The following is a 13,197-nucleotide window of genomic DNA, read 5'->3' on the forward strand; positions in this document are numbered from 1 at the left end:
GACTAAAACAGGTTGTTTATTTTTCCATCAAAGGTTCATGACATTTTCCAAAACCCCAAATACAAATCCCAAGATCATTTTGTATTATAATTTACATCATACAAACCTGTGAAGTGCATTTACTACACAATACTAAATGGAGTTCACTCTTACTACACAATACTAAATGGAGTTCACTCTTAGTACGCAACACTAAATTGATTTCACTGTTAGTACAAAATACTAAATGGATTTCACAGTGCACAATACTAAATGGAGTTCACTGATACTACTCAATACTAAATGGATTTCACCACTAGTACACAATACAAGGTGTAGTTCACTGTTAGTACACAATATTAGATGGATTTCACTGTTACTACACAATACTAAATGGAGTTTACGGTTACTACACAATACTAAATGGAGTTCACTATTAGTACAATACTAAATATATTTCACTTTTTGGCTGTTTCATGTTGGTTTGCTCAGCTAATGTTTGGCTCTTTGCTTTTAGATATTTGGAATCTGTTTGGCACAGAACCTCCTCAGTGACATTGAGGCTGTGAGAGAGAGCTGGTAAGAACTCTGTGTGTTTGTGTGTCTGCTCGTATACTTTAATAAGTGGTGTGGCAGCTGTATTTCTCCTGCTGTCCTGGTGAGTGTGATGGCCACCAGGGTCTGATATCCTCCAGTTACATTTGAGATCTGTGAACATTACAGCGGCCTTCACACCACACAGCCAGAATAATTCTCTGGTAGTTACCTCAACGTCTTCTCCGTCTACTATACTGGGGGATTTTTGTACTTGAATTTGATTTAACAAGTAGTTATTATTCTCATTTTACACTAAAAGTAATCTGAAATGGCTCAAATTTCTTGCTTTAATGTGACAGAAATCAGACTTTATTTCAGGGATTTTCAAATCAAATTTGAGTCAGTTTTATATGTCATAGATCTGATTTGTGGCCATTTGATATTCATATCTGATTTGTGGCCATTTGACTTGGTTGAGAATGGCCTGATTTGATTGGCTTTTCTGAATACAATCTGGATATGCTAACAGTCTGAACATACCCTTCTAATAATTAATGTAAACAGTCAGTATAGGTAAATCTGATCTGAACCAAAAAAATCTGAATTCAACAATGTAATGTAAGCCTAGCCTTAGTACTTTTCTACAGGCACAAAATATGTTGCGACATGCTGGGAACTCTGTAATAGTTCTAGTAAAGGTTTTATATTCTGAAACAGAAACTTAATGTTACTTTTGTCTTTTCTAAATTCATTTCAGTTTATTCACCTGACAAGCAAAACCCGATCTTCCTGCTCTCGCTTAGCAACTCAACCAACACGACGCCATCTCAGTGTCCTAGCAACCAACAAGGAATTTTCATACCTTCTTTTTCTGGAAAAAAGGTTTTTTGAAATGTTGCCATGTAAACAGAGAATAACCAGAAATATGTAACCTTTTCAAAAGTGGTGCAGAATAGTAGATGGAGAAATAGCTGCTTTAGTGTTCCCGTTGTTCAGACATGACTGCAATACTTCCAGTGACCACAGTGTGTCACTGTAGTTTACGTGGTGCCCGTGAAGAACTCAAACTCCATTTAATAAACATACCGCGTTCATACATCGTTGATTTTGCACTGAAAGTTGTATTGTCCCTTCATAAGCTCCCGCAAGTTCAGTTAGGAACCTGCGAATACTCTCTTCTGTAATGATCATGGTGCTGTAAGTACAATAAACAAACGGGACGTCACGTTTTCCTGAGAAAACACTACTTAATCTCCCACCTTATTATCTCGAATCTTTCCATTTTCTATAAGGTTAGTACAACATAGCTCTCGTTAAGATGTGAAGTGTAAATAGGTCGTTTGTAAGCACCGCTTCTGTCCTTGTTTGTAAACTGATGTTTGTTGGTGTCTCACTTTGCCTGTTAAAGTTCTGGCACAGGGAATCGACGGCACTGCATGCGTACTAAACATAACACTCGGTTTTCCACAGTATTTAGTTATATAGTTCTATTCTTTTGTGGTGAATAATTGCAGTGCGATCGTGGTTCAAAGGCGCGGATGCCATTCTGAGCGTCAAATATTCTGACTGCGAGGCGCATTTTAACCTGCTGTTCTGAAAGAAACTTAAAACAAATTCTACTTTACGTCCTGCTCCATTTTGAGAGTACTTTGCACTTAAATTAGCTTTTTTAATTAGCTTAGGCTGTTTTAAACACACAGCATGAGGAGATTTGCATAGAATTACAAACCATTGCAGCTGAACATTTAGTTTGCATTTGGTAGTGGAAAGTATTTGGTTGGTGGTGCGCAGTAGAACTTGACAGGTGTCGCAGCCAATCATTGGACCGCATCACTAACAGATGGCTTATATCTTATTTGATGGCGCAGCCAATTAGAAGTGGGATTTACCAGTGCCGTGAAAGATAGACGACGACCCAGACTTGGCACTTGTGTTATTGTTTCCTACGGGGTTTCTCTTGGATATTATTCACTTCTTTTGCTTGTTGTTAACGTGGTTGTTTTGGTTTGACTTTGAAATCTTTTTACGGTATTGTATTTGACAACGTAAAGGAGCATCTTTTACTAAGATGGCGGTATTGCATAACAATAAAGTTTGATATGTTTTTGTAACTTTTGTAACTGTTTCTTCTTCAGTATCCATTGCCTGAATGCGTAGCAAACTTTTACCAAAAAATAAATAAATAAATAAAAAAGCTCAATTCTGCCTCATAGTAACTAAAGTATGGTCATGATTTTCACACACCTTCTATAATATAATCATTCTCCTTTGATATACAAGTTCATTTAGACAATAATTCAGAGTGTCTACAGACAGTCTAAAAAAAAACCCCACCTAAAAATAAATGAATGAATACAAAGTATGACTGATAACTGAAGTGTGACACAGACATTTTGTTGTTTTTAAATCCAGCCTTCGCTTTTTAGGGAATCTTACCTAATTGCCTGAGTGGTTAATTATGTACACCTTGGTCTGATGTGTGTTTATGTCCTAAATAGTAAAACCCTCGCTGGACTTGAGAGTGACCGGCTCTGTTTTAAAGTGCAAGTCCCATTTGCGTAACAGGATGTGCTCTGGCGGGTTTTGCTAAGTGTTTAAGTCACACACTCCTGACAAACATTAACTAAGACAGCGACAGTCTGGACTTCACACACGTGTGCAAGTTTAAAACCTTCAGGACACTGGTGCTCTGCCCACTGGAAGCGGAACCAGCTGATCTGTTGCGGCCAGACAGCAAGATCAACATCCACGTTTGTGTAATGGCAGGACAGTTAAGTGACTTTCTGAAGAAACACTGGCTATTCTGTGCCACCATGTTGTCGTTGCCTGTGGGTAAGAATGCCTTCATTTTGTCCTAGAATATTTCTCTTTACCTATGTCTCTCTCCCTCTCTCCTTCTCTCTCTTGCTCCTCAATTTCTACAGTTGTATCTCTTTTTTCCCCCAACAGTTTCAGATAATATTTAGATATTTATAAGAATTGTTAGACCTCTCCCCTGCACTCACCCACTCACTCTCTCTCTCTCTCTCTCTCTCCCTCTCTCCCTCTCTCTTCTCCTCTGCCAGGCATTGGACTTGGTGTGCTGATGCGTGGGTATACTTCCCTGTCCACACTGGATCAGCTGTACTTTAGCTTTCCTGGGGAGGTTCTGACATGCCTTCTGAAGATGATCACCCTGCCTCTAATCGTCTGCAATATGATCACAGGTCATACGCTAGTCACCTCTGATCTTCTCATGTATGATCGCATTTCGTACATTAGTCACCTCTGATCTTCTCACGTATGATCACATTTCGTACATTAGTCACCTCTGATCTTCTCACGTATGATCACAGGTCATACACTAGTCACCTCTGATCTTCTCACGTATGATCACAGGTTGTACATTATTCACCTTTCTTTGTAAATCTTTTGTTCTCATAAAACAAAACCAGTACACTGCTGGAGAGCTTGTCACACTGCCCTGGGTTTGTATGTACATCAAGACACAGTACAGGGCTCAACAATGAAGACAGTGAGAATATAATTCCATGCCAAAAAGTACTAAATGAAAAAACAAATGAACGGGGTTTGTATAATCCCATTTGACCCTTTCTGGAATCTGAAGACAGGTCAGTACTGTGCAGTTTCTATCAGGAACTAGTTCTGTGCAGGCCTCTGGCCACTAGGGGAGCCCTTGAACTGCCAATTATCAACCAACAGGATCACCAGCAAGTCTATATCTGTCTAAATGAGGGCTTCAGAAAATGCCAGCCTCTGGTGGCTTTAACCATCAGAGATCTTCCTTCATGCGGCCACTAACTCATGAGAGTCCACGCCACTCCCCCCTGGGGTTGTTTGGCCCGTTACGAGTTTGGTAAAAGATAAATAACTAAAAATCTAAGACAGCTGTTCTTTGCATTGATCTTTGATCACACGGCCTCTGTAGTAGTATTATACCAATTTTGACCCACTGGGCTACCGTACACACCTGTTATCATTCATCTGATTACCATGAGACAAATATTCTGTTAGAAGGGTGAAACACTAATCTAACTGATGTGTACAGGAAACTGTTCAGTGCTGTCAGTACTCGCTGAATGGAAGCAGACATGTATGTATGAATGTGTGGGTGTGGTTTGAGAATGCTCTGGGGTTGGTGTAGGTGTATGAATGCGTGGGCGTGGTTTGAGAACACACTGTGGTTGGTGCAGGTGTATGTATGAATGCATGGGCGTGGTTTGAGAATGCTCTGGGGTTGGTGTAGGTGTATGAATGCGTGGGCGTGGTTTGAGAACACACTGTGGTTGGTGCAGGTGTATGTATGAATGCGTGGGCATGGTTTGAGAATGCTCTGGGGTTGGTGCAGGTGTCGCAGCAATGGACGTGCAGACCTCTGGAAGGATTGGGCTGGGGACTGTCATCTACACCCTCACCACTAGCACCACAGCCACCATACTGGGTACGGTTATGCACAACAGTGGATTCCCACAGCCTCAAAACACCCAGGGTTGGCTAGCTGAGAACTGTCCTCAGAACTAAGTTCAGTCTTAACCCTTGCTAACGTCTTTCATGGAAAAGAAATCTTGGATTTTCTTGTTTCCATCACAACGGACCTCAGGAGTGGTTCTGGTGCTGGCCATCAAGCCTGGAATGTCCCCACAATCCACAGAGGTCCAGTGGGCAAGAACAGCAGATGCACTGACAACAGTGGACACCATGCTGGATCTGATCAGGTGATCACATCATCCACATACTTCCAATTAAGTTACAGTATATATTAGTTCAAGTTAGCTATCAGGTCAATAGTGTTTGAACTTTACACTTATGAAATTTAGCTAACACTTTTATCCAAAGCAACCTAAAATTATGACTGAGTGCATCTTGAACAATGGTTAAAGGGCCCTTGCTCAGCAGCCCAACAATAGCACCTTGGCTATTGGGATTCGAACCAGTAACCTTCCAGTTACAAAGCAAGCACATTAACCTCTGAACTACCACTGCCCAGTCCAACATCAGGTGAATGGTGTGTGAGTATACATGTTTACTTTGTGTATTGCAGAAATTTGTTTCCAGAAAACCTGGTACAGGCTTGCTTTCAGCATGTAAATATCAATTTATTCTTAAATTAGATGACTGATCATAGACATCATGCCCCATATCGCAAATGTTTGTGCATCCACTTCTTTTAATTTGATTTTAAAAACAATTTTAGCATTTCTGAAAATATTTCTTACAAAATTGATTGTGCATCACATAACGTAATAAATTCCTAAGTGGTCCACTTCTTTAAAAAAAAAACATTTAGCACATATGGTTTGTATATTGTGATTTCAGCAAGACTGATTGGATAGTTCCATAAACACCTCCACCAATCACTATATGTGCTATACCTTTAAAATGTAACTTATGATTTTGTACCTGTGACTGACAGTACAAATCCATACGTGTACCAATCAGACCATCAGCCACGAATGCCTCCCAGAGCGTGAGTTGAAACTACACTCACACATACTTCTAAGAACACAGTTATTGACTATTAGGTAGTTGGTAGTTTAAGTTTATAGATAATAGCTCTAAGAACACAGTTATCGAGTATTAGGTAGCATGTGGTTTGCGGCTGTAATTCTCTGTGCAGGAGTATAAGTTGGTGGGCTCATACACAAACGGGATCAACATTCTGGGCGTCATCGTGTTCTGCATTCTCCTCGGTCTGGCGGTGGGCCGCATGGGCAAACGAGGCCGGCGTTTTGTGGAATTCTTCAACGCTTTAAACAAAGCTGTGATGAAGATAGTGCAGATTATGCTGTGGTAAGGATTTAAGACTCACAGAACTTGGCATCCAAACACAGATTACACCCTGACAAACAATGTAACACATGCTGTGTACTCCCCACTACCTAGGTTGGCTCTTAGTTACAAATGTCACTGTAAATTCATCTGTTACAGTACTGAATATTCTGTGTGTGTTTGTATGTTTTGTGTGTGTGTGTTTTGTAGTTACATGCCTGTCGGAATTGTATTTCTGATAGCTACTAAAATCCTTGCTATGGAAAACTGGAGCGTCTTCAGGACGCTAGGCTGGTACATAGTAACGGTGATTACTGGGTCAGTAATTTGCCCATCCTGGATTAAGAATTTAGATTAGTGGACCCTTTCTGACATTTGGCACCTAACAGCTATTTCTCTTTCTTCTTATACCTAAAGCCCTAACAGAGAATCACTGTAACTTTCAAAACAGTGCTTGGTGTGATGACCTTAAAGTGATTTAACACTTCCAGCTCTGCTAGGTGATGCAATGATTAATGTCATGACCATTCCCTGCATTTGAGTGACCTTTTTAAAGGTTTTTACATGTTTGGAACTGTCTGTAGTTTGCTTATCCACTCCACTTTGGTGCTGCCATTGCTGTACGTGGTGCTGGTCCAGAGAAACCCATACACGTTCATGTGGGGAATGGCTCATGCCCTGCTGACGGCCTTCACAGTCTCGTCCAGGTACCGACCATCTCTTCAAAACTCATTACTCATGCAGACTGTAAACAAGAACTGCCTTCACTCATTTTTTCCAAGTTTTAATTTTACAGGTTGCATGTTATATATATATATATATATATATATATATATATATATATATATATATATATATATAATGTTTGTTTTTGTTTTTTGTTTTGTTTTTTTTGAGTAAAAACCACCTTTAGTCAAGGCTACAGTAGATCCGCAGCATGGCTCTCGGTGTCTGCACGCCTCTGTCATCATGCTCGGTCATCTTGTCCGCTGTAGTTCTGCAACACTCCCGCTGACGCTGCAGTGTGCCGAGCAGAACAACGGCATCGATCGGCGCGTCACTCGCTTCATCCTGCCTATCGGAGCCACCGTCAACAAGAACGGATCGGCTTTCTTCAATACCGTGGCAGCCATCTTTATTGCCCAGATGAACAACTATCCACTGGACGCTGGCCAGATCACCATTATAGGGTAACGAGGAGTCCTAACGAATAGCCACACAGGCCCCGATGCCTGGAAAGTGCAAATAACAGTGTAGCTTGATGGAGGTAGCGTCCACTAAACCCAGAGGTGAAGTTTGAGTATTGTGTTTTTTACACATTCGGACCGATTAGTGTACTCCGCCGAACAGTGGCAGAAGTATGACTGGCGATGGCAGAACTAGATGTGAAAGTGTAGAACCTCAGTGAAAAAACAACGAAACAAACTTGACTTCTTGTCCAAGATTGGAGAAACACCACCTCCAGTGGTTAAGAAGGTGAACACAACAACACCGGAACGATTTTTTCACTCTTTGGCTCCATCCACTCCCGCCCATGAACACAAAGCCACGCCTCTAAGATCTACGGTGGCCAGCGGAGTTCAATTACAGGTTTCTGGCATTACCAAAGTCGTCATGACGTCACTTTAGACCAATGGGGTAGGCTGTTTATTAATGATACTTGGCAATTTAATAAGTTGCCAGCAAAAATGAATCTCAGAGTGCGAGTGTCTGTATGCAGAAATCTAGATTAATGTTAGGCAATTAATCTAGGAGAGAGCTACAACACTGCTCTCTTCCTGAAAATAATAATTTTATTCTACTTTTCAGATTATGATGACATGCTACATTTCAATCTTTGTGGAGAGACTTACCGTCTAAACATGTTAACTAAGTAAACTACATTTTTGTCTTGTTATAGCAGTGGCGTTTGGCCAGATTGGGACTCTTAACTCCTGTGTCTGGGGTGTGATGGTGTGTTAGCATTTTATCCTGATATGTGGTGTTGCCCTCTTAAAAGTGAAATTATACACCTATGAAGACTTAGAATTTAGCTCATAATTTTCCGCTATGAGAACAGTCGAGTGTTTGTGCTGTCTAATGTGTCTTTGCCCAGACGTAATTATTCCTGCTCACACTACTCATATAATTTGTTGGGGTGGCTGGTGTGAGAGGTAACCCCAAAACCACTGTTTGTAATAACCTACTATGTTTGATAGTCACTGTCCGTGTTAGCTAGTTAGCATCGTTAGCTGGCAGGTAGTTTGATTACTCGCTAAGTGATAAAAATCTGTATCTGTTTGATTCGTTGTTTAAAGTCTCTCATTAATTGTGCGTCCAACTTCACCAGTTTTTCGTAAGTACCCGGCGATGGGGTGGATTTCACTCAGGCACCTGACACGTATGCGCTGTTGCCGTTGCTAAAATAACAGGCTAGTTTTTAATTAAATAGTATGATGTTCTTCATGTTATTAATTAGAAAAGCAGGAACATTCACTAATGCACCTTTAAGTCTCCTAGTACTACTGGGTGACTTCATTTGCAGAGATGACAGTCCGAAATCAAGATTTAGGATGGGCATATTTTTTATATTTAGTTAATATATTTAGTTTATATATTTTTATATTTAGTATATATATATACATACTTATACATATATATATATACATGTGTATATATATATATATATATATATATATACATACTTATACATATATATATACATGTGTGTGTATATATATGTGTATATATATATATATATATATATATATAAATTATTATTAGAATTTTATTATAATATTTTGTTTGTTTTATGTTTCTCGTTTCTTTGTAATAGGATCATGGCAATAGCGACCAGTATAGCCGGCGCGGCGTTACCCAGTGCTGCAATGGTTACCACTATCATTACACTGACTGCTGTGGGACTTCCTATCAATGACATCCCTCTTCTCATCATTGTGGAATGGCTGTTGTGAGTGACTTCATGGTAGAGGAATTCATCCCATTGGATGAGCTAGCGCAATAGGCATTTGACGCTGGGGCTACATTTAGCATAGCATCATGGTTTCGGAATTTAAAACAAGCTAAATTTTGTGCTACCCTTTGATTCAGGCTACGAGGTTGCCGTAGTGTTAAAGCAGGTAGCTAATGTGGCTACCTAGATGTGTGAATAAGCATCATTTCACTATATTGCACCAGCCTACTCACACTGCTCCATCATATACAATTGTGAACGCTCTATGGCTTCTTTCTCTTTCTCGTCAGAGATCGGTGCAGAACGGTGGTCAATGTTATGGGCGACGCTTTCGGAGCTGGTATCTTGGAGAAGTGCTCCCAGAAAGAACTCCAGATGCGATAAGGAATAAACACCACGTTATCTCTGTGTTCAAAAGCAGAGTAAAATGGAAAAGATGCTAAGGGCCAGTAATTGTAGTAATTGCAGTAATCAAATACAAACATACAAGTAATCGTTTTAGTGTGTAGACAATAAGACACGTCTTGCTCTATTCACATTTTTGTCCTGTCTGAGGGTCTCTGTGAATATGGACTTTTGGGTTTCCATAAGAAATGCAGGTTCTGCCTCTCTCTCTGTTTGAATCCTTGATGTTATTACAAATCCAGCTATAAATATCCAATTCTTATTTCCTAATTCCGTTTTCCACATTCATTACGTTCCATCGCCACAAAGTACGAATGTGGCCGGTTTCCTACAACACATTTTCTTTTGGCCGATTTGCAAAAAAAAAAAACTATTTGGCCCGTACGGGGATCGAACCCGCGACCTTGGCGTTATTAGCACCACGCTCTAACCAGCTGAGCTAACCGGCCGTAATATAACAGCCTAGGTCCTAATTGTCAGCTGATGCTGATTATCGATCGTTTTCTGGGAGTTCTAATGTACTACATTTACGGAATTTAGCAGACGCTCTTTGTCATTTACTCATAGAATATGCTAGATGACTGGCAGCATGGAGTTTTTCCGTTTCTGTAGAATGTGCCAGTTTGTAACTGATTGGGATCATGCAGCTGGTTCTGGATGAGGAAAAGAAACAATTTTGACAAAAGTTCAAGGACGTTTGAGAGAAAAGAGAGGAGGGGTCTTCCCCTCCTTCCAAACTTAAGAAGGGGAATTAGCTCAAATGGTAGAGCGCTCGCTTAGCATGCGAGAGGTAGCGGGATCGATGCCCGCATTCTCCAGCGGATCACTTTTCACTCTGCCATCCCACAGAAAAGGCAACATGAAAATCAATCATAAATGAATTCCGCATTAAACTGTTTTAACACGGTCCCCACTGAGCCATGTCATCTTAAAATGCTTCACTTATGTCTGAAGAAATCATGTAGTTTGCTTTCAGGCTGAGTTCTTGAACGAATTCTGGGTCTACATCAAAATCATTCTCCGAATGAGCTGTTTGAAGTTATTCCAAATACAAGCCCATTTATAAATATCCTATTCTAATTCCGTTTTCTACTTTGATTAGCTTCTACTTCTTCTGTTATTTAATACTAATATAACGAACACACTATAAATAATTTATTTAGGTTTTCTACAACACATTAACGTTTGCTCGATTTGACAAAGTCGCGGAGTAAAAGCGTATTTGGCCCGTACGGGGATCGAACCCGCGACCTTGGCGTTATTAGCACCACGCTCTAACCAACTGAGCTAACCGGCCACGACCTTCCTAATACCGATACTTGTAGTTTGCTATATAAAAAAATACACTTCAGACTTCTGATCACCAAACACTCTACCAACAATAACTTAAACAATTACACAGACTGTAAGGAAGGACTTTACACTGTGGCAATTTTATTTTTACACCAGTCAAAACAAGAGCAGTTTGTCCTGCCTTCATCAATCCAGTACTACTAAAATAGGACGGAGCAAATCACAAAAGGGATGCGTTTACCACAGTGATGAAAAAGAGATATTGGTCATGAAAAACGCACAAAGAAACAAACAAAAATCTTTAATGTGTATTTGTTGATACAAACACCGCTGGACAAATGCACTTTTCAAAAGGGAATAAATCTGTCAGTGTGTTTACGGGAGATATATTACAATAAATTCACATGTACAATATTAATAATATTAACATATTAATAATCAGTAATACACAAACCGTCGTAACTAGGTTTCAGGCTCACGTCCCCCTTGGATGCCTTGTTGAGAATGAAGCCATGAAAACGAAATCACCTTAAGAGAACTTCATTACACAAGCCACTGCTGCCCAGGGAAACAACACAGGTAATCTAGGAGGATTAGGCGCCGCTGTGTCTCCCTAAACCCACTGCAATTAAAACAGGATTAAATCTCATCTCCCACAGCATTCCATCTGAGTGTCTGTCTCTCTCTCTCTCTCTCTCTCTCTCTCTCTCTCTCTCTCTCTCTCTCTCTCTCTCTCTCTCTCTCTCTCTCCCTCTCTCTCCCCACACTGAGGATTATTCTATCCATACTTCAATCACGGTGCGACACACTCTCTCAGTTAAAACACTCCACAGTACTAAAATCACACTCACTTCACTATGTGTTCAGACACTAGACATGTGTCTGTGGTAGCATAGGCCTGTGTATCTGCATGTGATTTTAGTACCTTCAGTTTAGTTTATATTCTCTTTCAAATGTCTATGTAGTGTTTTCATAGCATAAATTCAATCTGGTAGCAATCTATTGCAGCTCTTCTGTCTCCTTTGTGTGTGTGTGTGTGTGTGTGTGTGTGTGTGTGTGTGTGTGTGTGTGTGTGTGTGTGTGTGTGTGTGTGTGTGTGTGTGTGTGTGTGTGTGTGGTTTTAAATAGAAGACAGGCTGTGGTGCCTAATACAGTACTGTGTTCACTGAATGTATTCCAGGAAGCCTTGTGTTCTTCTCAGTGATAATGAATTTATTTATGACACCTGCATCCTCCATGTGCAAATGTGCACCAGCTGCTTTCAGTTCCTGTCCCAGATTTGTCATAGTAAGGAGGTGATACAACTGAAATCCACAGTTCACCATCACCCCTGACCTGCTCATTTATCTGCAGAAGGACAGTGGAATTAATGCCATTGTTCCTTAAAGTGAACTGAACACTCAAAAGTACGTCTACCATACTGGCTCCTCTAAATGCATCATAGTACAATATGTACGTATGTGTGTGTGTGTCTATGTGTGTGTAGAATATGATTCTCTTTTTGGCAGAATTTAGAATTGAAGTTAACCCCCATGTGGTCATTGATAAGTGTGTCATCGGGATTATGGATTTTCACACACACAAACACGTAAATATAATGAGGCAGGTCTGTATGAGGTCCATGATTCAGGCATGCCTTTTTGAGGCAGGATTGTTTCAGCCATGTCTGTTTGAGGCAGGTCTGTATGCGGCTGGTCTGCTTGAGTTCGGTCTGTGTGTGGCTGGTCTGTTGGAGGAACAAGTGTTCTACTGCACCTCTGGCCCTAGAAGGTACCATGGTATGGGTAAATTCCCCTGAGTTGGGTTGAGATTCCATGCTCTATATTTTCTAGGCATGGGAGAGTGGAGAACACTTCCAGGAAGATGGCAGAAGACAAGTGAGGCCAGAATTAGTCCGTGGATAAGATGAAGTGTCCTCTTCTGTGGTCCCTATTTAAGGCGCAGAGGCAGCTTGGTCACTTGCTGCTTTAATCTGCATTAATCTTCAGATGCAGCACAGGATTATGTCACAGCACCAGCCCGGTCTGACACCCAGTCGCTGCTCTAACACAATTCAGCATCTCAGCATCACGAGAGGAGGAAGCTGGCAGAAGAACCCCAGCCCAAAGAGATAATCAGAGACAGAGAGAGACAGCGAGAAAGACACAGTCAGGGAGAGAGAGAGACAGAGAGAGAGACAGAGAGACAGATAACAGCAGGGTGAGAAAAGACCACAGGGAAAGAGAGGAAAAGAGGAAAAGAACATAAGACACAGTCCCCCC

The 13,197-nt window shown here is 40.7% G+C and overlaps 2 protein-coding genes and 3 non-coding genes across 13 annotated transcripts in view; 3 read left to right on the forward strand and 2 right to left on the reverse strand.

Moving 5' to 3' along the window:
• tspan5b (tetraspanin 5b) overlaps positions 1-2,721 on the forward strand; it is an 8,750-nt gene extending 6,029 nt beyond the window's left edge. For both annotated transcript variants that reach the window (XM_081714198.1, XM_035530209.2), the window contains 2 exons: positions 497-558; positions 1,274-2,721. In XM_081714198.1, the coding sequence (XP_081570324.1) occupies positions 497-558; positions 1,274-1,286 (75 nt within the window). In that variant the 3' untranslated portion in view covers positions 1,287-2,721. The remainder of the gene's footprint in view (positions 1-496; positions 559-1,273) is intronic.
• Positions 2,722-3,121: 400 nt separating this feature from the next.
• Positions 3,122-9,952, forward strand: LOC113582957 (excitatory amino acid transporter 3-like). 8 transcript variants are annotated; one of them, XM_035530376.2, is made up of 12 exons: positions 3,125-3,348; positions 3,582-3,722; positions 4,865-4,957; positions 5,117-5,231; positions 5,558-5,600; positions 5,930-5,983; positions 6,134-6,306; positions 6,496-6,603; positions 6,870-6,992; positions 7,281-7,475; positions 9,101-9,250; positions 9,529-9,952. In XM_035530376.2, exons 1-11 carry the CDS (start codon positions 3,276-3,278, stop codon positions 9,237-9,239), a joined length of 1,257 nt encoding a protein of 418 aa, XP_035386269.1. In that variant the 5' UTR covers positions 3,125-3,275; the 3' UTR covers positions 9,240-9,250; positions 9,529-9,952. The 8 variants fall into 8 exon arrangements, 5 of the variants coding, with proteins under 5 accessions (XP_035386271.1, XP_035386270.1, XP_035386269.1 ...); XM_035530374.2 differs by having other exon boundaries at positions 3,135-3,348; positions 9,101-9,235; XM_035530378.2 differs by lacking the exon at positions 7,281-7,475 and having other exon boundaries at positions 3,122-3,348; positions 9,101-9,235.
• Positions 9,953-10,018: 66 nt separating this feature from the next.
• Positions 10,019-10,092, reverse strand: trnai-aau (transfer RNA isoleucine (anticodon AAU)). Its single transcript has one exon. It is a non-coding gene; the product is annotated as a tRNA-Ile (tRNA).
• A 296-nt stretch (positions 10,093-10,388) lies between these two features.
• trnaa-agc (transfer RNA alanine (anticodon AGC)) lies at positions 10,389-10,461 on the forward strand. The gene has a single exon. It is a non-coding gene; the product is annotated as a tRNA-Ala (tRNA).
• A 405-nt stretch (positions 10,462-10,866) lies between these two features.
• trnai-aau (transfer RNA isoleucine (anticodon AAU)) lies at positions 10,867-10,940 on the reverse strand. Its single transcript has one exon. It is a non-coding gene; the product is annotated as a tRNA-Ile (tRNA).
• Positions 10,941-13,197: the final 2,257 nt, after the last annotated feature.

The sequence above is a fragment of the Electrophorus electricus genome, chromosome 5, assembly GCF_041902795.1.
Source record: "Electrophorus electricus isolate QZ-2024a chromosome 5, ASM4190279v1, whole genome shotgun sequence".
In the NCBI taxonomy this organism is placed as follows: domain Eukaryota; kingdom Metazoa; phylum Chordata; class Actinopteri; order Gymnotiformes; family Gymnotidae; genus Electrophorus; species Electrophorus electricus.

Coding starts and splice junctions, on each gene's coding strand:
- LOC113582957 (XM_035530374.2), top strand. CDS start 3,276: ATGGCAGGACAGTTAAGTGACTTTCTGAAGAAACACTGGCTATTCTGT. Junction 5,232..5,557: donor ACCATGCTGGATCTGATCAG/GTGATCACATCA, acceptor TGTGTATTGCAG/AAATTTGTTTCCAGAAAACC. Junction 6,604..6,869: donor ATAGTAACGGTGATTACTGG/GTCAGTAATTTG, acceptor AACTGTCTGTAG/TTTGCTTATCCACTCCACTT.